At 45.0% G+C, this 23,062-nt stretch overlaps 1 protein-coding gene across 1 annotated transcript in view; it reads left to right on the top strand.

Moving 5' to 3' along the window:
* The first annotated feature begins 211 nt into the window (after positions 1–211).
* Positions 212–23,062, top strand: part of LOC112267393 (neurobeachin-like) — a 338,648-nt gene continuing 315,797 nt past the window's right edge. The window contains 1 exon segment of the mRNA XM_042297331.1: positions 212–684. Within this exon segment, the coding sequence (XP_042153265.1) occupies positions 421–684 (264 nt within the window). The 5' untranslated portion in view covers positions 212–420.

Raw genomic sequence — 23,062 nt, 5'->3', positions numbered from 1 at the left:
CCCTAAGGTTACAACCCATTCACCAATTCTTCAGTTCAAGGTTTTTTAGAGTGGTTATCTTTCTTTAGTTTGTCTGCAGGCAGGCTTGATGCGCTTCTTGCCGCAGGCAGGGGGCGGCAACATGACGGAGAGCGGCAGAGCGGTAGCCTAGAGACCCTGCAGTGGCTGCCGCGCTGTTCACGTTCACTCTGTCCAGATTACCAGACGTCTGCGTGATGGGAAGGACACGGCTCGTTCTACCCTCAATAAATTATTACCAGATTGCAGTTGCTATTCGCGCACGGCAGAGAGAGTGGATGTAACCGGTAGAGGGGTTTCTTTTTCGCCAGGCTGTTCCAGAATATACATTTTTTTTCTCCTGTTCAATTGATGCAGTTGAACAGCGATTAAAACAGGTGACATCGATCTGGTTGAAAGGACATGACAAGCGAGAGGCCGGCGGTGAAGATGCCGGGTGCTTTGTCGCTTTCTGACCGACAAATCCCAGCGGGTCATGGGCAGCCGGGGGGCTCTGGTACTGGGGAAATAATGGTATCTGGCTCGGGCTCTATGGTTCTACCGGCCGGGATGATCAACCCGCAGGTTCCCATCCGGAATATCAAGATGAAATTCGCGGTTCTGATCGGATTGATCCAGGTGGGGGAGGTTAGCAACAGAGATATCGTGGAGACTGTGCTCAACCTGGTAAGGAAATATAGGCTATTTCAGCCACAGCATCTCGCACATGTAACACAACATCCTCAACACGCACAGAGCGCTACATTGTAGCGCCATAGTAAAGGGTAAGGGTCTCAGCGGGTGATTCGATGACTGGCTGCATGTGTTCTGTTCTGTACAGGTCTGATATTGTAGTCTAGAGACCCTGTAACTAGACATTACAGATAGGGTGTTATTAGAGACGGGGTTCATTCTTATTAGGGATTGAGGCATTACTCTGAACTCTCTTATGGAGAGTAACACTGTTTCCTCAGTTGAGTTTGTGCTTGTTAGGCTACACTTCATCCTCTGAAGATGAAAACTAACATAGCAGGACCCATTTACAATATTTCGAATCACACAGATCAGATACAGGAGGCATGAAGGGTCATCACGGTGCCCAGGTCTGAGGTGGTGGATGGGACCACAGAAGGTGTCCCACTGGACAAAAACTGGTTGAATTGACATTTCCACATCATTTCAACCCCAAAAATCAAAGTGATGATCTTGAATCAACTTGGAATTCTGATTGAATTTGAATTTGCAGAAAGTCATCAATGTAAAGGGCATTTGATATTTTTTTCACTCCATTTTCTAATCTAAATCCAATGACACGGTGACATGTGTTGTTGATTTCACATTGAATTCACATTAGTTGACAACTCAACCAAATGTAAATCAAAACTAGATGTTAAACTGACATTTGTGCCCAGTGGGGTGTGTCGGTTTGTGTCTGTCTGTGAGTCTGTCTGTCTGTCTGTCTGTCTGTCTGTCTGTCTGTCTGTCTGTCTGTCTGTCTGTCTGTCTGTCTGTCTGTCTGTCTGTCTGTCTGTTTGTCTGTTTGTCTGTTCGTGAGTGTGTCTGTTTGTCTGTAGGTGCGGGGAAGAGATGTGTGCTGCTGTGTTCTGGCTGCTAGACCCATTCCACCTGTATGCTCTGTCATCACCAGGGGAACCAGATGTACACCAGCTAGCCCCAGCACATTGACACATCTCTACAACCCCTCTGAATCAGATGCAGACTCAAGCCATGGTGTTCACAGACTTACTTCACCGTTTTGCTCTGTGGTGAGCATAGGTCTTCCACAATACTGCCACAATACAATCCATTATCATGACCACATGGACCCCAGGGATAGCAGCAGCTCAGATTGGAGACACGTTATGAATGTTTACAGGAGATTGATCAATCTGTCAACAGGCTTCAGCTTAGTGGAGTTGAACTTGAACACTTAGTGTGAAATTGAGACTAAATCAATGGTGATTATTTTCAATGGGGAAGATTCCTCTGTAGTACAGTAACGTAATATCTTCAATAGATGCCAATGTAAAAAGGGCTTTATAAAATACATTTGATTGATTGATTTGACATAGAAGTGTGTATATATAACTTTAGATGGACATTTGCTAGTAGCATCAGTAAATCCTAACTGTGGCTGATGCCACAAGCACAATGTTAGCTATAGTATGGTAGCCATTGCTGGTATGAAGATGCAACCAGTCCATTCAATCATCATATTTCACTAATAGTTCCCAGTTGGCCTCTTAGGCTTCCTGTCTAATATATCTGGGTAAATGGTGAAATATCAGTCCTAATAAGCTATAGTTGTTTCATATGATAGCTTTCATTTGTAGAGAGATGTGTTGGATGGAAAAACTGTCTTTAGTAACCATCATCCATCAACTCCTTGTGGAAGTGGAAATTGTAGTTGAGTCTCTAATGGCATCCTATTTCCTATATAGTGCACTACGTTTGACCAGAGCCCTATGGTCAAACATAGTGCACTATAGTAATAGAGTGACATGTGGGAAGCATACTGTGTTTCATTTGATGGTTTTTAGTGCTGCATGTCAGGAGGTATATTTTTAATATGAAACAATGTGTTATTTTTTTAAACCTTTATTTAACTAGGAAAGTCAGTTAAGAACAAATTCTTATTTACAATGACAGCCTACCGGGGAACAGTGGGTTAACTGCCTTGTTCAGGGGCAGAACGACAGATTTTTACCTTGTCAGCTCAGGGATTCAATCTTGCAACCTATCAGTTACTAGTCCAACGCTCCTACCACTAGGCTACCTGCCTCCGTATGATGATGAGCAGTTCTGTATCAGAGAACATTCTATGTATTTCTGAGTAATGTCTCCTCTCCTCTAACTAATGGTTCCATTAACACGTCTCTCATCAGGCAGGACAAACTACAGTGCATGAGAACTAGAATTAATGGAATAACACTCATTTAGGGATTGTTAAACAGCAAAAAATGGAATCTACAAAGTTGACTGCTGTAATGGAAAACAGACACAAGCAGGCCAGAGTAGAAACGTAGTAGGCATTCCAAATGGAACCTTGTTCTTTATACAGTGGGCTACTCTTTACCAGGTTATTATAAAGAGAATAGGGTGCTATTTGGGACGCTGTATCTGTCTGTGATTCATATCCCCATACTTCACTTGAGGTTGGATGAACACATACCGTAGCAGCACGGTCTCAATTAGAGAGAGACAGTGGGATGGAGGGAACATTTTAACATAATGCTAATATAATGCTAATCGTGTCTCTCCTGTGTGTATGAATTCATGATTCAGAGGGTCAGGGCTCTGAACAGAGACCAGTCTGATTACAGAACAATGGAGAGAGAGACGTGGAGAGACAGAGAGCAGAGTCAAGTAGGATCAGGTTGACAATGATGAGTGGATGAAAGGAGGAGTAGGAAGATGTGGAGGAGGTGGAGTAGAAGGAAAAGAGAGATTTAGGTTAAGTTCCTGCCCAACTAGATGTGCAGGCGCTGCATTGCATCAACCAATGGTTGCGTGCTACGTCGTCATCATCGACTATGCAGTCGGGCATCAGATGGCGATATCATATGATGTGGTTAGCTGTTATGTAGAAAATACTGTACCTATCCAGGCGTTGTAAGATCTGGCATGCGTCTGCAATGTAGTTTGGAAGGAACTCGACCATAGTGATCTATCATATGAGGCCCTGTAAAAACCTTGTATAAACCGTGCCATGGAGATTCATCTTTATGTGTACATGCATTCTGAACATAGGGACTGACATTTTGCATCTACTGTAGATAGCAGTATGAATAACTAGGCTATATGACTGACGACTTGAGTTGGCCATCCATCGATGTAGACTAGGGCTCCGTACCAAATAGCACCCTATTCCCTATATAGTGCACTACTGTATATAGAGAATAGGGTGCCATTTGGGACACATCCCAGATGATGGAACACCACTTCTGGGTATGAAAGTGCTAAACCTTTGACAGATCAACATCATCCATCCGTTTGGACACATCAACTGTAGACCGACCTGTGGAGTAGAATAATGAACCTCCTATCAGACAGATGCTATAACACGGTGTTGTGATGCTATAAGGCAGTATCCTGACCCACGGTGCCACCGTCCCTCATCTCAGCTCATTAAGCCTGGTTAGCTCGTTTATCTTCTCTATAGAAGCCAGTCTGATGAAAGCTGTACTTAAGATAACATGTCATAATGAATGAAGTCTCTCCTCCAGGTGGGTTTAATTCAGCAGGGTTGTATTCATTAGTGCACACCGTTTCACAATGGGAAAAGTTTTGCAAACGAAAATATAGTTTCTTATTGGAAGATTTCAGGTCCGTTTTCTTCCGTTTGCTTTCTAGTGAATAGGACCCAAGAATTCAGTTGTTTAATGAAGGGTGAGATAAATCAGTTTTTTAAAATCTTAGCAACATTCAGATTCAAAGTGTTTAATAATGTACAGGGTTGCAGGTGTGATTGCAGGGTACAGTGAATATCTTAGTCTCCGAGCTCCAACATGCAGGATTAAGTTAAATAAATAATGACAATGGTAATAAAAACAACAAAAGAAATAGAAATAGCACCATATACATCACAACAACTGTAGCAGTGATAAATAAATACATGTCCATTGGGGTGGAGGCAGAGTAAAGACTGTGGAGGGGATGACCACAGGGGGAGCAGAATGACATTGAGGGAGTATTGGGACCAAGTTAAATAAAAAAAACCTGTGTTGATCTTCACCTGTAGTTTGTCCCAGCAGCTCTGTAAATATGTCCATAAAGTGCTTTTCTGAAACCCAATAATGCTAAGATCAGGGACCAGTACACAGCACATTGACATTTCCATAGTCTGGGTATTACTGACATGGTCAGAGAACTAGTCCTTCTACATTCTGGTCAGCTACTGCAGAGCCCCATTCTGCCTGGCTGGTGGTGTCTCTGGGTGGCAGCTGGCATGTTGCCATACCTCATATCACACATCTGTTTTACAGTGTGGATGGCTGGCTGATGGATGGTAACAGTGTGATGGATGGATCAGAGGTTGCTACTGATAGATGATGCAGTAGGCCTACAGTAAGAGTGTTATAGATTCAGCAGTAGGCTTACAGTAACATTGTGATTAGTGATGCACCGATATGACATTTTTGGCCGATACCGATATCCCAATATTTTCCATGCCAAAAAACCTGATAACAATAACCGATATAAATTTTTTTAACGTCATTCTAGTACAGTTAAATAGTTAACATACACACATGGACGCAGCGGTCTAAGGCACTGCATCTCAGTGCAAGAGACATCACTACAGTCCCTGGTTCGAATCCAGGCTGTATCACATTCGGCCGTGATTGGGAGTCCCATAGGGCGGCGCACAATTGGCCCAGCGTCGTCCGGGTTTGGCCTGGTTAGGCCGTAATTGTAAATAATACTTTTTTTATTAACTGACTTGTCCAAGTTAAATAAAGGTTACACACATACACACACACCAAACTGACACTAAAAATTCCCTGTCTTAGGTCAGTTAGGATCACCACTTTATTTTAAGAATGTGAAATGTCAGAATAATAGTAGAGAGAATGATTTATTTCAGCTTTTATTTCTTTCATCACATTCCCAGTGGGTCAGAAGTTTACATACGCTCAATTAGTATTTGGTAGCATTGCCTTTAATTTGTTTAACTTGGGTCAAACGTTTCGGGTAGACTTCCACAAACTTCCCACAATAAGTTGGGTGAATTTTGGCCCATTCCTCCTGAGCTGGTGTAACTGAGTCGCACACACTTGCTCGCACACACTTTTTCAGTTCTTCCCACATATTTTCTATAGGATTGAGGTCAGGGCTTTGTGATGGCCACTTCAATAGCTTGACTTTGTTGTCCTTAAGCCATTTTGCCACAACTTTGGAAGTATCCTTGGGGTCATTGTCCATTTGGAAGACCCATTTGCGACCAAGCTTTAACTTCCTGACTGATGTCTTGAGATATATTCACAGAATTTTTCTTTCATCATGAGAAAATCCAAAGAAATGAACCAAGACCCCAGATTTTTTTTTGTAGATCTCCTCTATGGGTGTGTCAAATGTAGTGCCAGGGAATAGGGTGCCATTTGGGACGTAGCCCAATACATACCAGCTTTCTGACCCTTCAACTCTGCTCGCAGACTATATACACCCACTAAGTCTGTCAAACAGCATGACAACCTAAACGGACACACAAGCACACACACACACACACTGCTTTGTCATGTTTAGACAACAGGACCTAAGCTATGACAAATGTTTAGACAACAGGACATAAGCTATGACAAACGGTAGCCTGAGTTTAGCCACATTACTGATTTAGAAGTCAAGGAAAATATAAAGATGAGAAATAGTGATCCTTACTCACACTGAGACTGAGTGCTTACACACTGAATGCATGAGCGGTCCTTATGAATATGAGCCTGTTGTTGGCAGCATCCCAAATGGCACGCTATTCTCCATATAGGGAGCCATTTCAAACATACTTTTTATATTACTGCAGCAGCAAGGTCACTGGGACTGGTCTCCTGGGGCTGAGTAGATTAATGAAGCTGGTACACTAATGCAGCTATGCTTCACAGCCTCAATAACACGGTTGCTGTAGGTCTACTACTGAATCCATAACATGGTTACTGTAGACCTACTGCTGAATCTATAACACAGTTACTGTAGGCCTACTTTTTATTTTTTATATTTTTTATTTCACCTTTATTTAACCAGGTAGGCCAGTTGAGAAGAAGTTCTCATTTGCAACTGCGACCTGGCCAAGATAAAGCATAGCAGTGTGAGCAGACAACACAGAGTTACACATGGAATAAACAATTAACAAGTCAATAACACAGTAGAAAACAAAGGGGGGAGTCTATATACAATGTGTGCAAAAGGCATGAGGAGGTAGGCGAATAATTACAATTTTGCAGATTAACACTGGAGTGATAAATGATCAGATGGTCATGTACAGGTAGAGATATTGGTGTGCAAAAGAGCAAGTAAATAAATAACAGTATGGGGATGAGGTAGGTGAAAATGGGTGGGCTATTTACCAATAGACTATGTACAGCAGCAGCGATCGGTTAGCTGCTCAGATAGCTGATGTTTGAAGTTGGTGAGGGAGATAAAAGTCTCCAGCTTCAGCGATTTTTGCAATTCGTTCCAGTCACAGGCAGCAGAGTACTGGAACGAAAGGCGGCCAAATGAGGTGTTGGCTTTAGGGATGATCAGTGAGATACACCTGCTGGAGCGCGTGCTACGGATGGGTGTTGCCATCGTGACCAGTGAGCTGAGATAAGGCGGAGCTTTACCTAGCATGGACTTGTAGATGACCTGGAGCCAGTGGGTCTGGCGACGAATATGTAACGAGGGCCAGCCGACCAGAGCATACAGGTCGCAGTGGTGGGTGGTATAAGGTGCTTTAGTGACAAAACGGATGGCACTGTGATAGACTGCATCCAGTTTGCTGAGTAGAGTGTTGGAAGCCATTTTGTAGATGACATCGCCGAAGTCGAGGATCGGAAGGATAGTCAGTTTTACTAGGGTAAGCTTGGCGGCGTGAGTGAAGGAGGCTTTGTTGCGGAATAGAAAGCCGATTCTTGATTTGATTTTCGATTGGAGATGTTTGATATGAGTCTGGAAGGAGAGTTTGCAGTCTAGCCAGACACCTAGGTACTTATAGATGTCCACATATTCAAGGTCGGAACCATCCAGGGTGGTGATGCTAGTCGGGCATGCGGGTGCAGGCAGCGATCGGTTGAAAAGCATGCATTTGGTTTTACTAGCGTTTAAGAGCAGTTGGAGGCCACGGAAGGAGTGTTGTATGGCATTGAAGCTTGTTTGGAGGTTAGATAGCACAGTGTCCAATGACGGGCCGAAAGTATATAGAATGGTGTCGTCTGCGTAGAGGTGGATCAGGGAATCGCCCGCAGCAAGAGCAACGTCATTGATATATACAGAGAAAAGAGTCGGCCCGAGAATTGAACCCTGTGGCACCCCCATAGAGACTGCCAGAGGACCGGACAGCATGCCCTCCGATTTGACACACTGAACTCTGTCTGCAAAGTAATTGGTGAACCAGGCAAGGCAGTCATCCGAAAAACCGAGGCTACTGAGTCTGCCGATAAGAATATGGTGATTGACAGAGTCGAAAGCCTTGGCAAGGTCAATGAAGACGGCTGCACAGTACTGTCTTTTATCGATGGCGGTTATGATATCGTTTAGTACCTTGAGTGTTGCTGAGGTGCACCCGTGACCGGCTCGGAAACCAGATTGCACAGCGGAGAAGGTACGGTGGGATTCGAGATGGTCAGTGACCTGTTTGTTGACTTGGCTTTCGAAGACCTTAGATAGGCAGGGCAGGATGGATATAGGTCTGTAACAGTTTGGGTCCAGGGTGTCTCCCCCTTTGAAGAGGGGGATGACTGCGGCAGCTTTCAATCCTTGGGGATCTCAGACGATATGAAAGAGAGGTTGAACAGGCTGGTAATAGGGGTTGCGACAATGGCGGCGGAAAGTTTCAGAAATAGGGGGTCCAGATTGTCAAGCCCAGCTGATTTGTACGGGTCCAGGTTTTGCAGCTCTTTCAGAACATCTGCTATCTGGATTTGGGTAAAGGAGAACCTGGAGAGGCTTGGGCGAGGAGCTGCCGGGGGGCAGAGCTGTTGGCCGAGGTTGGAGTAGCCAGGCGGAAGGCATGGCCAGCCGTTGAGAAATGCTTATTGAAGTTTTCGATAATCATGGATTTATCGGTGGTGACCGTGTTACCTAGCCTCAGTGCAGTGGGCAGCTGGGAGGAGGTGCTCTTGTTCTCCATGGACTTCACAGTGTCCCAGAACTTTTTGGAGTTGGAGCTACAGGATGCAAACTTCTGCCTGAAGAAGCTGGCCTTAGCTTTCCTGACTGACTGCGTGTATTGGTTCCGGACTTCCCTGAACAGTTGCATATCCCGGGGACTATTCGATGCTATTGCAGTCCGCCACAGGATGTTTTTGTGCTGGTCAAGGGCAGTCAGGTCTGGGGTGAACCAAGGACTGTATCTGTTCTTAGTTCTGCATTTTTTGAACGGAGCGTGCTTATCTAAAATGGTTAGGAAGTTACTTTTAAAGAATGACCAGGCATCCTCAACTGACGGGATGAGGTCAATGTCCTTCCAGGATACCCGGGCCAGGTCGATTAGAAAGGCCTGCTCACAGAAGTGTTTTAGGGAGCGTTTGACAGTGATGAGGGGTGGTCGTTTGACTGCGGCTCCGTAGCGGATACAGGCAATGAGGCAGTGATCGCTGAGATCCTGGTTGAAGACAGCGGAGGTGTATTTGGAGGGCCAGTTGGTCAGGATGACGTCTATGAGGGTGCCCTTGTTTACAGAGTTAGGGTTGTACCTGGTGGGGTCCTTGATGATTTGTGTGAGATTGAGGGCATCTAGCTTAGATTGTAGGATTGGCGGGGTGTTAAGCATATCCCAGTTTAGGTCACCTAACAGAACAAACTCTGAGGCTAGATGGGGGGCGATCAATTCACAAATGGTGTCCAGGGCACAGCTGGGAGCTGAGGGGGGTCGGTAGCAGGCGGCAACAGTGAGAGACTTATTTCTGGAGAGAGTAATTTTCAAAATTAGTAGTTCGAACTGTTTGGGTATGGACCTGGAAAGTATGACATTACTTTGCAGGCTATCTCTGCAGTAGACTGCAACTCCTCCCCTTTAGCAGTTCTATCTTGACGGAAGATGTTATAGTTGGGTATGGAAATCTCTGAATTTTTGGTGGCCTTCCTGAGCCAGGATTCAGACACAGCAAGGACATCAGGGTTAGCAGAGTGTGCTAGAGCAGTGAGTAAAACAAACTTAGGGAGGAGGCTTCTGATGTTGACATGCATGAAACCAAGGCTTTTCGATCACAGAAGTCAACAAATGAGGGTGCCTGGGGACATGCAGGGCCTGGGTTTACCTCCACATCACCCGCGGAACAGAGAAGGAGTAGTATGAGGGTGCGGCTAAAGGCTATCAAAACTGGTCGCCTAGAGCGTTGGGGACAGAGAATAAGAGGAGCAGGTTTCTGGGCATGGTAGAATATATTCAGGGCATAGTGCGCAGACAGGGGTATGGTGGGGTGCGGGTACAGCGGGGGTAAGCCCAGGCACTGGGTGATGATGAGAGAGGTTGTGTCTCTGGACATGCTGGTTGTAATGGGTGAGGTCACCGCATGTGTGGGAGGTGGGACAAAGGAGTTATCAGGGGTATGAAGAGTAGAACTAGGGGCTCCATTGTGAACTAGAACAATGATAACTAACCTGAGCAACAGTATACAAGGCATATTGACATTTGAGAGAGACATACAGCGAGGCATACAGTAATCACAGGTGTTGAATTGGGAAAGCTAGCTTAAACAGTAGGTGAGACAACAGCTAATCAGCTAGCACAACAACAGCAGGTAAAATGGCGTTGACTAGGCAACGGGGCCGACAGATAAAACATAAACAAGCAGAATGGAGTACCGTGATTAATGGACAGTCCAGAGTGCATCAGCTATGTAGCCAAGAGATCAGTGTCCAGGGGGCAGCGGTGGATGGGGCAGGGAAGCTGGACTGGCGAGTGTTATCCAGGTTGAAAAAAAAGTTAACAATGACTAAATAGCTTGTAGCTAGTTAGCTGGTTAGCTTCTGGAGGTTCTTGAGTGTGTTCTAAAAATTCAAAATAATAGCGATTCCGTATCACATTGGGTGAGGCAGGTTTCCGGAAAGGTATAAACCGATTAAAAATCAAGAAGAGATAGAAAGTAAATATGGGTCCGGTGAGTGTTTGGGACGCGGCGATTCAGACGGTTAGCAGGCCTGTGCTAACAAGCTAACAGTTCGTAGGCCCGGGCTAGACAAGCTAGCAGTTAGCAGGCCTGTGCTAACAAGCTAACAGTTCGTAGGCCCGGGCTAAACAAGGTAGCAGTTAGCGGACCGGGGCTAGACAAGCTAGCAGTTAGCAGGCCGAGTTTAGCAAGCAGGGAGATAGCGAGGGCTAGAGAGTTGGCCTTTAGGGGACGTCGCGATGGGGTGAGTCTGTTTATTCCTCTTCATGCGGTGACATCGATAGACCGGTCGTGGGCCCGGGTATTGTAGCCCAGGAGTATGCTACGGTGGTGGTACAGGTGCGCTGGCCGGGCTAGCTTCACGCTAAGTGGGTGGAAGCGCTAGCCAGGAGTAATCATCCGGGGTTGCGGTTTAGCTAGATAGCTAGTTGTGAAGATCCAGCTGAAATGTTCCGTTTACGGTGCGAATCCAGGGATGAATCCGGGGATGAAAAATAAATAGGTCCGTTATGCTCTGGTTAGAGTCGCGTTGTTCGAGCTGGCGAGAGCTTTCCGAGCTAAAGGTTAGCTTAGCTGATGAACGGTTAGCTGAAGACCGCTAGCATAGCTGGTGGTTAGCCAGCTAGCTTCAGTTGAGGGGTTCCGGTTCCGAAGTAAATATAAATACTTTAGGAAAAATAGCTACATTGGGTGAGGCGGGTTGCAGGAGAGTATTTGGAAGCTTAGGTTTAGCAAAATGTTTTTGAAGAAAAATATGTAAAAAACGAAAAATAGACGATATATACAGGGACACGACGAGACAGGACGACTTACTGCTACGCCATCTTGGTTTAGATACTACTACTGAATCTATAACACGGTTACTGTAGACCTACTACTGAATCTATAACACAGTTACTGTAGACCTACTACTGAATCTATAACACGGTTACTGTAGACCTACTACTGAATCTATAACACGGTTACTGTAGGCCTACTACTGAATCTATAACACGGTTACTGTAGGCCTACTACTGAATCTATAACACTGTTACTGTAGGCCTACTACTGAATCTATAACACTGTTACTGTAGACCTACTGCTGAATCTATAACACAGTTACTGTAGACCTACTACTGAATCTATAACACTGTTACTGTAGACCTACTGCATCATCTATAACACTGTCACTGTAGGCCTACCGCATCATCTATAACACCGTTACAGTAGGCCTACCGCATCATCTGTAACACTGTTACTGTAGGCCTACTGCATCATCTATCACACTGTTACTGTAGGCCTACTGCATCATCTATCACAATGTTACTGTAGGTCTACTGCACCATCTACCACACTGTTACTGGAGGACTACTGCTGAATCTATCACAATTCGGGATGCACAATATATCTGTGAAGATATCGGAATCGGACGATATTAGCTAAAAATGTCAACATCGACATTGGCCGATGTCTGGTTTAACGCCGATGTGCAAAACCGATGTCAAAGCTGATGTGCAAACCTATAGAACGTAGGTACATGACGTAATGACGCCACGTACAATTTAGAGCTATATGTGCAACACAGCATTCCTAACCTAGCCCACAATGTCTGCTGTGTGGATCGAGCAGTCAACAAGTAGAGCAGTCATCTGAAAGAGTAAGACAATTTCAGCGAGACAACTCAAAGGAGAAAGCCATTAACGCCAAGACAATGGAATTCCTTGCCCTTGACAATCAACCGTTCTCTGTCGTGGGTGATGTTAGCTTTCGCCGGCTGGTTGATCACCGGTACACACTAACGTTACCAAGTGTGCTATTTTTCAGAAGTATCCTACCGGAGTTACACAGCAATAGCATCACTGTTATTAGCTTCACGACTGACATTTGGACCAGCGATATCATCCCCATGAGCATGCCGAGTCTGACAGCAGGTTGTCGAGGACTTCGTACTGAGGATTCCATGCTCATGTCGTATTCCATGCTTATGAATGTGCTAGTTGTCATACCGCCGCTGCCTTTTCAATGGCGTTTGAGAACATGTTTGAAACTTGAACACACTAGCTAGCTCCATTCGAACAACTGACTGGAGAAATAAGCTCATCAACTGTGCCTGTAGCAGATGTGATACCCTCTGTGTTGGCATTGAAACGCCTGCTCAACAAAACTGGCGACACAGGCTGTGAACAAGCGATTCGGTGGCATTCTCACTTTACTGTGTCACCACCATGCTCGATGCTATGTACATTGAACGCTACTTTGATGCAGACAAGAAATAGGGTTTACGTAAAATGTTACATACACAGCTGGACAAGATGGGAACGGACACAGTGACAGTGCGCACAGAGGAAGAGAGGCCACGGACAGACACAACTGAAACTGAAACTGCTTGACATGACATGCAGGCATGATGAAATCCTGGTTGAGAATGAAACGACTGAACAAATCAACAACGAAACAGCACAGCAAGTACAGTCGTGGACAAAAGTTTTGAGAATGACACAAATATTAATTTTCACAAAGTTTGCTGCCTCAGTTTGTATGATGGCAATTTGCATATACTCCAGAATGTTAGGAAGAGTGATCAGATGAATTGCAATTAATTGCAAAGTCCCTCTTTGCCATTCAAATGAACTGAATCCCCAAAACACATTTCCACTGCATTTCAACCCTGCTACAAAAGGACCAGCTGACATCATGTCAGTGATTCTCTCGTTAACACAGGTGTGAGTGTTGACGAGGACAAGGCTGGAGATCACTCTGTCATGCAGATTGAGTTCGAATAACAGACTGGAAGCTTCAAAAGGAGGGTGGTGCTTGGAATCATTGTTCTTCCTCTATCAAACATGGTTACCTGCAAGGAAACACATGCCGTCATCTTTGCTTTGCACAAAAAGGGCTTCATGGGCAGGAATATTGCTGCCAGTAAGATTGCACCTAAATCAACCATTTATCGGATCGTCAGGAACTTCAAGAAGAGCGGTTCAATTGTTGTGAAGAAGGCTTCAGGGCACCCAAGAAATTCCAGCAAGCTCCAGGACCAACTCCTAAAGTTGATTCAGCTGCGGGATCGGGGCCCCACCAATACAGAGCTTGCTCAGGAATGGCAGCAGGAAGGTGTGAGTGCATCTGCACGCACAGTGAGGCGAAGACTTTTGGAAGATGGCCTGGTGTCAATTAGCCTATCTGTCACGCCCTGGTCTTAGTATTCTGTGTGTTCTTTATTATTTTGGTCAGGCCAGGGTGTGACATGGGTTTATTTATGTGGTGTGTTTTGTCTTGGGGTTTTCGTAGGTATTGGGATTGTGGCTTAGTGAGGTGTTCTAGCATAGTCTATGGCTGTCTGGAGTGGTTCTCAATCAGAGGCAGGTGTTTATCGTTGTCTCTGATTGGGAACCATATTTAGGCAGCCAAATTCTTTAAGTGTTTCGTGGGTGATTGTTCCTGTCTCTGTGTTTGTTGTCACCAGATAGGCTGTATAGGTTTTCACATTCCGTTTGTTGTTTTTGTATTGTTCGCGTTTCATCATTATTATAACATGTATGAAAATTACCACGCTGCATTTTGGTCCGACTCTCCTTCGACGGAAGAAAACCGTAACACTATCAGAAGCTTCGAAAGCCATGAAAACATTTTCTGGATTTTTCCAAGCTGTTTAAAGGCACAGTCAACTTAGTGTATGTAAACTTCTGACCCACTCGATTTGTGATACAGTGAATGATAAGTGAAATGATCTGTCTGTGAACAATTGTTGGAAAAATTACTTGTGTTATGCACAAAGTAGATGTTCTAACCGACTTGCCAAAACTATAGTTTGTTCACAATAAATGTGTGGAGTGGTTGAAAAACAAGTTTTAATGACTCCTACCTAAGTGTATGTAAACTTCCGACTTCAACTGTATTAGAGGTTTACACCTCTCTTTGTTTGGGTTACAGCACTGTGTTTATATATACAGTGGGGAGAACAAGTATTTGATACACTGCCGATTTTGCAGGTTTTCCTACTTACAAAGCATGTAGAGGTCTGTAATTTTTTATCATAGGTACACTTCAACTGTGAGAGATGGAATCTAAAACAAAAATCCAGAAAATCACATTGTATGATTTTTAAGTAATTAATTTACATTTTATTGCATGACATAAGTATTTGATATATCAGAAAAGCAGAACTTAATATTTGGTACAGAAACCTTTGTTTGCAATTACAGAGATCGTATGTTTCCTGTAGTTCTTGACCAGGTTTGCACACACTGCAGCAGGGATTTTTCGCCCACCCCTCCATACAGACCTTCTCCAGATCCTTCACGTTTTGGGGCTGTGTCACGCCCTGGTCTTAGTAATTTGTGTTTTCTTAATTATTTTGGTCAGGCCAGGGTGTGACATGGGTTTATTTATGTGGTGTGTTTTGTCTTGGGGTTTATTCGTACGTATTGGGATTGTGGCTTAGTGGGGTTTTCTAGGTAAGTTTATGGCTGTCTGGAGTGGTTCTCAATCAGAGGCAGGTGTTTATCGTTGTCTCTGATTGGGAATCATATTTAGGCAGCCATATTCTTTGAGTGTTTTGTGGGTGATTGTTCCTGTCTTTGTGTTTGTTGTCACTAGATAGGCTGTTTAGGTTTTCTCACGTTTATTGTTTTTGTTAGTTTATTCATGTATAGTTTTCTTTATTAAAGAATCATGAATAACCACCACGCTGCATTTTGGTCCACCTCTCCTTCACCTAAAGAAAACCGTTACAGGCTGTCGCTGGGCAATACGGACTTTCAGCTCCCTCCAAAGATTTTCTATTGGGTACAGGTCTGGAGACTGGAAAGGCCACTCCAGGACCTTGAGATGCTTCTTACGGAGCCACTCCTTAGTTGCCCTGGATGTGTGTTTCGGGTCGTTGTCATGCTGGAAGACCCAGCCACGACCCATCTTCAATGCTCTTACTGAGGGAAGGAGGTTGTTTGCCAAGATCTCACGATACATGGGCCCATCCATCCTCCCCTCAATATGGTGCAGTCGTCCTGTCCCCTTTGCAGAAAAGCATCCCCAAAGAATGATGTTTCCACCTCCATGCTTCACGGTTGGGATGGTGTTCTTGGGGTTGTACTCATCCTTCTTTCTTCCAAACACAGCGAGTGGAGTTTAGAGCAAAAGCTCTATTTTTGTCTCATCAGACCACATGACCTTCTCCCATTCTTCCTCCGGATCATCCAGATGGTCATTGGCAAACTTCAGACGGGCCTGGACATGCGCTGGCTTGAGCAGGGGGACCTTGCGTGCGCTGCAGGATTTTAATCCATGACGGCGTAGTGTGTTACTAATGGTTTTCTTTGAGACTGTGGTCCCAGCTCTCTTCAGGTCATTGACCAGGTCCTGCCGTGTAGTTCTGGGCTGATCCCTCGCCTTCCTCATGATCATTGATGCCCCACGAGGTGAGATCTTGCATGGAGCCCCAGACCGAGGGTGATTGACCGTCATCTTGAACTTCTTCCATTTTCTAATAATTGCACCAACAGTTGTTGTCTTCTCACCAAGCTGCTTGCCTATTGTCCTGTAGCCCATCCCAGCCTTACACAGCTCTCTGGTCTTGGCCATTGTGGAGAGGTTGGAGTCTGTTTGAGTGTGTGGACAGGTGTCTTTTAAACAGGTAATGAGTTCAAACAGGTGCAGTTAATACAGGTAATGAGTGGAGAACAGGAGGGCTTCTTAAAGAAAAACCAACAGGTCTGTGAGAGCCAGAATTCTTACTGTTTGGTAGGTGTTCAAATACTTATGTCATGCAATAAAATGCAAATTAATAACTTACAAATCATACAATGTGTTTTTCTGGATTTTTGTTTTCGATTCTGTCTCTCACAGTTGAAGTGTACCTATGATAAAAAATTACAGGCCTCTACATGCTTTGTAAGTAGGAGAACCTTGCAAAATCGGCAGTGTATCAAATACTTGTTCTCCCCACTGTATATACGTACGTACGTGTCTGTTTTGGGCTTTGTCACGATTTTGGGTAGAGAAATAAAAATTATATATTTTTGTATTCCTGCGCCTGTCTCCTGGCAATATACAACGTGACAGAATATTCAACCCATCTAATGGAGACAGTCCGGGGTTGGTGGTTATGATCCAGTTCAGTGATGCCTAGAAGGCCGGTGATGTAGACCTCCAGAGCTGGTGAATGGAATGAGCAGCAATACCGGGGGAATCCGTGACATGAATAGGGATCCACTACAAGGGCAAGGTGTCTGGTAACATGACCGAATACAAACAGTGCAGCTATTCCCTCCGCAAGGCTATCAAACAAGCTAAGCGTCAGTACAGAGACAAAGTAGAATCTCAATGCAACGGCTCAGACACAAGAGGCATGTGGCAGGGTCTACAGTCAATCACGGACTACAGGAAGAAATCCAGCCCAGTCACGGACCAGGATGTCTTGCTCCCAGGCAGACTAAATCACTTTTTTGCCCGCTTTGAGGACAATACAGTGCCACTGACACGGCCTGCAACGAAAACATGCGGTCTCTCCTTCACTGCAGCCGAGGTGAGTAAGACATTTAAACGTGCTAACCCTCGCAAGGCTGCATGCCCAGACGGCATCCCCAGCCGTGCCCTCGGAGCATGCGCAGACCAGCTGGCCGGTGTGTTTACGGACATATTCAATCAATCCCTATACCAGTCTGCTGTTCCCACATGCTTCAAGAGGGCCACCATTGTTCCTGTTCCCAAGAAAGCTAAGGTAACTGAGCTAAACGACTACCGCCCCGTAGCACTCACTTCCGTCATCATGAAGTGCTTTGAGAGACTAGTCAAGGACCATATCACCTCCACCCTACCTGACACCCTAGACCCACTCCAATTTGCTTACCGCCCAAATAGGTCCACAGACGATGCAATCTCAACCACACTGCACACTGCCCTAACCCATCTGGACAAGAGGAATACCTATGTGAGAATGCTGTTCATCGACTACAGCTCGGCATTCAACACCATAGTACCCTCCAAGCTCGTCATCAAGCTCGAGACCCTGGGTCTCGACCCCGCCCCTGTGCAACTGGGTACTGGACTTCCTGACGGGCCGCCCCCAGGTGGTGAGGGTAGGCAACAACATCTCCTCCCCGCTGATCCTCAACACTGGGGCCCCACAAGGGTGCGTTCTGAGCCCTCTCCTGTACTCCCTGTTCACCCACGACTGCGTGGCCACACACGCCTCCAACTCAATCATCAAGTTTGCGGACGACACAACAGTGGTAGGCTTGATTACCAACAACGACGAGACGGCCTACAGGGAGGAAGTGAGGGCCCTCGGAGTGTGGTGTCAGGAAAATAACCTCACACTCAACGTCAACAAAACTAAGGAGATGATTGTGGACTTCAGGAAACAGCAGAGGGAACACCCCCCTATCCACATCGATGGAACAGTAGTGGAGAGGGTAGCAAGTTTTAAGTTCCTCGGCATACACATCACAGACAAACTGAATTGGTCCACCCACACAGACAGCATCGTGAAGAAGGCGCAGCAGCGCCTCTTCAACATCAGGAGGCTGAAGAAATTCGGCTTGTCACCAACAGCACTCACAAACTTCTACAGATGCACAATCGAGAGCATCCTGGCTGGCTGTATCACCGCCTGGTACGGCAACTGCTCCGCCCTCAACCGTAAGGCTCTCCAGAGGGTAGTGAGGTCTGCACAACGCATCACCGGGGGCAAACTACCTGCCCTCCAGGACACCTACACCACCCGATGTTACAGGAAGGCCATAAAGATCATCAAGGACATCAACCACCCGAGCCACTGCCTGTTCACCCCGCTATCATCCAGAAGGCGAGGTCAGTACAGGTGCATCAAAGCTGGGACCGAGAGACTGAAAAACAGCTTCTATCTCAAGGCCATCAGACTGTTAAACAGCCACCACTAACATTGATTGGCTGCTGCCAACACACTGACAATGACACTGACTCAACTCCAGCCACTTTAATAATGGGAATTGATGGGAAATGATGTAAATATATCACTAGCCACTTTAAACAATGCTTCTTTATATGTTACTTACCCTACATTATTCATCTCATATGCATACGTATATACTGTACTCTATATCATCGACTGCATGCTTATGTAATACATGTATCACTAGCCACTTTAACTATGCCACTTTGTTTACATACTCATCTCATATGTATATACTGTACTCGATACCATCTACTGTATCTTGCCTATGCTGCTCTGTACCATCACTCATTCATATATCCTTATGTACATATTCTTTATCCCCTTACACTGTGTATAAGACAGTAGTTTTGGAATTGTTAGTTAGATTACTTGTTGGTTATTACTGCATTGTCGGAACTAGAAGCACAAGCATTTCGCTACTCTCGCATTAACATCTGCTAACCATGTGTATGTGACAAATTTAATTTGATTAGGGGCACATCACTGGTCTGTCTGTATCTGTGACGTTTCTGGGTCATAATGCTGCTTAGTACAGGAAACTGTCTAATGCCCCTGCCCCCTGTAGCGCTACATACCTGTCTGGATTAGTAGCCTTTAACCGGCATTACAGATCAAATACCAAGACTGTGTCCCAAATGGCACCCTATTCCCTATATAGTGCACTACTTTTGAACAAGGCCCATAGGGCTCTGTTTAACAGTAGTGCACTATATAGGAAATATGGGAACCATTTGGACAGATCCCAGGTTAAACACAAAACCAGCCTCAGAACCAAGACTGCATCCCCTCATAAATGTTCATTGAGCAACGCTCTGGAACTAATCACAATGGAACACCAAGGTCCCTGTTTGGGCTTCATGCTGCTGGTTATTTCTCACTACTCAGAAAAAAAACAATCCAATATTTTGCTGAGAAAAGCAGTTTATTTTCTCGCACCAAAAGTGTAGTTGATGTTTTTTGCCCGAGGCAGATTGAAACCTTTAGCCACATTTACAGGATGTACTTAGTTGGGCTGTGATCTTTCAATTCCCATTAAAAGGCATATTGAGGAGTCTGATGAGGACAGGGTTGATCACACGTTACAGCCCGTGAGACTTCTGTCCTGTTGTCTTGTGGAGTTTGAGCTTCATAGAATTAAGTTAACATTTACCTGATGATATGGACATTTAGAACCTGTCTGAGGAATGGACTCATGTATTTCAGCTTGTGTCAGCTCTTCACCCAGAAAGTAGACAACTCTGGAGGTTCTGATGACACTGCCAGAAAATAATGGTTACAACATGTAACATGCCAAAGGTATGTCACATATTAACATCCCCCTTCTTCCAGTGGCTGGGCCTGACTGTGAGTGTGATTGCATCTCAAATGTCACCATTTTCCCTATATAGTGTACTTCTTTTGACCAGGGTTCTCGTCAAGAAGTAGTCCACTATATCGGGAATAGGGTGTCATTTAGGACACAACTTGAGAGAGATAGGAGGGTCTGATGTGAAGAAACAGACCTCACATCTCTGGATGAAAACAGATGTTTTGTCAGTATGCATGTCTCTTTCATGATGTTACTTTCCTAACGATGAATTATTTTCCAAAGACCAAAAGCTGGCTGACATATAAAAATAAAAATAAATACTGCATCTACTGTTGCATCAGTCCTTTGGTGGGTCGTCTGTAGATATATAGATCATTTATAGATGTGTGGTTGTATCAGATCTAGAGGGAATAGCGTCGTATCAATCAGGAGAGTTGCGGTTGATTTACCACTAACAGTAACATCAGCTCTCTGTTCAGCTCAGCTCAATGGTGATGGCTTCTGGGAGACTTCCCTCCTCCTTCTTCTCCTTCTGCTCAGATCAGATGCTTCTCTTTGTTTTTCACAGGAGGCATCTAAAATTCATGTTGTCCCAGTTTCTCTGGTTGAGTTTCTCTGGGTTAAAGCCATGTTGCCACACTGCTGCTGTTGCACTCTGGGACAGAGACATCTCTCTCTCTCACCATGTCTTGGTTGGGGAAATGTGAGTCTTAAGAAATATTGTTCATTTTCAGAACCCATCTCGACTCACATTGGGACTCACTCTGAACAACAAACCCAGACCCAGCAGGCCCTCTGAGTGTGTTTGATTGTTTTTAAACTCCAGGAGTTGGTTGAAGTTGAAACACTTCAGTGGAGCCCTTAGGCTGCTGGGCTGGGCCTGTTCACAACACATCAACCCTGTACAATCTACTGACTAGGAATAAAGGAACGGCTCTAGCAACCAGCAGTATAGCCTTTTAATTAGGAACCACAGTCTGTCTGTGCTGTCTAGGGACAATCAATAACAGTGGAAATACATAATAGATGAGCAGAGGAACTGGTGAGGGGGGGTGCCTCCTTGGCCTCCACTATCATCAGGCTGCTCGTCTGTCCCAGAGCAGTCCCCTGTTTGTCCCAGGCAGAAGGGATCAATCCTGGGTCGATGCAGCCGGTGTGACGGGGCAGAAGTAACAGACCAGCCTGGTGGTGAGACAGAGCAGAGCAGTAAGACTGCGTCCCAAATGGCACCCTATTCCCTCCATAGTAGAACTGCCTGGAGTCTTTGTTTACATATATTTACATATTGTTTACATTATTTACAGGAGGAGGATCATTTGACCTTTTTTACCTGTTTACATGAACATTTATTCCATAATCATTTGAAAAGGGTGAATTTCCTTTTCAACTATGATCACATTGTTTAGCATTTTCTTGTGTAAAAAAAAATCTACCGAAGCCTGTTAAGTTTAGACCTCTTCCTCTGTAGCGATCTGCCTTTTCATTCCAACTGCTCTCTATATTGATGTCATTTGTAGTCCCTTTACATACCATGCTCCAGGTTTTGTCTCAGTTATAGTGAGAAGTCTATACTTACACTGTTGGAGCTAGGAACACAAGCATTTTCACTACACCCGCAGAAACATCTGCTAAATACTGTATGCGTATGTGACCAATACAATGTTATTTTATTGACTGTTTTGCTCCTCTTTGCTACTGTGGGAGTCAGTGCATGCGTCCCAAATTTCACCCTATTCCTTACATATTGCACAACTTTTTACCAGGGCCCTGGTCAAAAGTAGTGCTGTATATATGGAATAGGGTGCCATTTGAGACAAAAACCAGTATGGTAGAGATGGCAGGCAGTAGCTTTGGCCTCTCTGTGTTGTCTCTCTGTGTTGTCTCTCTGTGTTGTGTTGTGTCTCTGTGTTGTCTCTCTGTGTTGTGTTGTCTCTCTGTGTTGTTGTGTCTGGGATGAAGTATCTGTGTCACTGGAAACAAACCACTAATGCCCAGAGGAGCTGTTAAAGAGATGGGCCACAAGCCACCGCAAAGGCCATGGATCCCTCCCTCCCTCCCTCCCTCCCTCCCTCCCTCCAATTCAATGTCAATTTAAGGGCTTTATTGGCATGGGTAAAATATGTTAACATTGCCAAAGCAAGAGAAGTAGATAATAATCTCTCTGTAGGTGATGGCTTTGTTTATGGAAGGTTTGGGAATCCCTTCCTTTTAGGTGGTTGTAGAATTTAACGGCTCTTTTCTAGATTTTGATAATTAGCGGGTGTCGGCCTAATTCTGCTCTGCATGCATTATTTGGTGTTTTACGTTGTACATGGAGGATATTCTCTCTCTCTCTCTCTCCAATTCAATGTCAATTTAAGGGCTTTATGGGCATGGGAAACATATGTTAACATTGCCAAAGCAAGTGAAGTAGATAATAATCTCTCTGTAGGTGATGGCTTTGTTATGGAAGGTTTGGGAATCGCTTCCTTTTAGGTGGTTGTAGAATTTAACGGCTCTTTTCTGGATTTTGATAATTAGCGGGTATCGGCCTAATTCTGCTCTGCATGCATTATTTGGTGTTTTACGTTGTACACTGAGGATATTTTCTTTGTCTCTCTCTCATTCATGCGTGGTAACACCTGAAGAATTCCTGATTGGGGATTTTGGCCAGCTGCTTACATTAGCATGATCCTGATGGAACATTATGTGGGCATTGCCTCACAACATTAGCATAAGAGGGCTGTAGTCCATGCCTCCCTGCTCTGGGTAATGGGGAACAGGAGCAAAGCTGGTAAGAAGAGGAGAGGAGGACAGGAGATACAGCTGGCTGGAGGAGGAGGAGAGGGTGATACGGGGCTCTGGAGGATGAGATGGGGGCACAGCTGGCTGCTGTCGTCTTGCAGCGGGAAGAGTGGAGAGGAGGAGAAGACAGGAGGAAAGGTGGGGGTGAGGATATGGCTGCCGCATGCCGTCTTCCAGAAGGAGAGGAAGAGGAAAGGAGAGGTGGGGAGGAGGGAGATAAGCTGCACCATGTCAATAAGGGAATAGGGTGCCAGTTGGGAT

Source organism: Oncorhynchus tshawytscha, linkage group LG14 (genome assembly GCF_018296145.1).
Source record: "Oncorhynchus tshawytscha isolate Ot180627B linkage group LG14, Otsh_v2.0, whole genome shotgun sequence".
Classification (NCBI taxonomy): domain Eukaryota; kingdom Metazoa; phylum Chordata; class Actinopteri; order Salmoniformes; family Salmonidae; genus Oncorhynchus; species Oncorhynchus tshawytscha.
The sequence above is the reverse complement of the archived record's forward strand: the minus strand, read 5'-3'. Positions and strand labels throughout refer to the sequence as shown.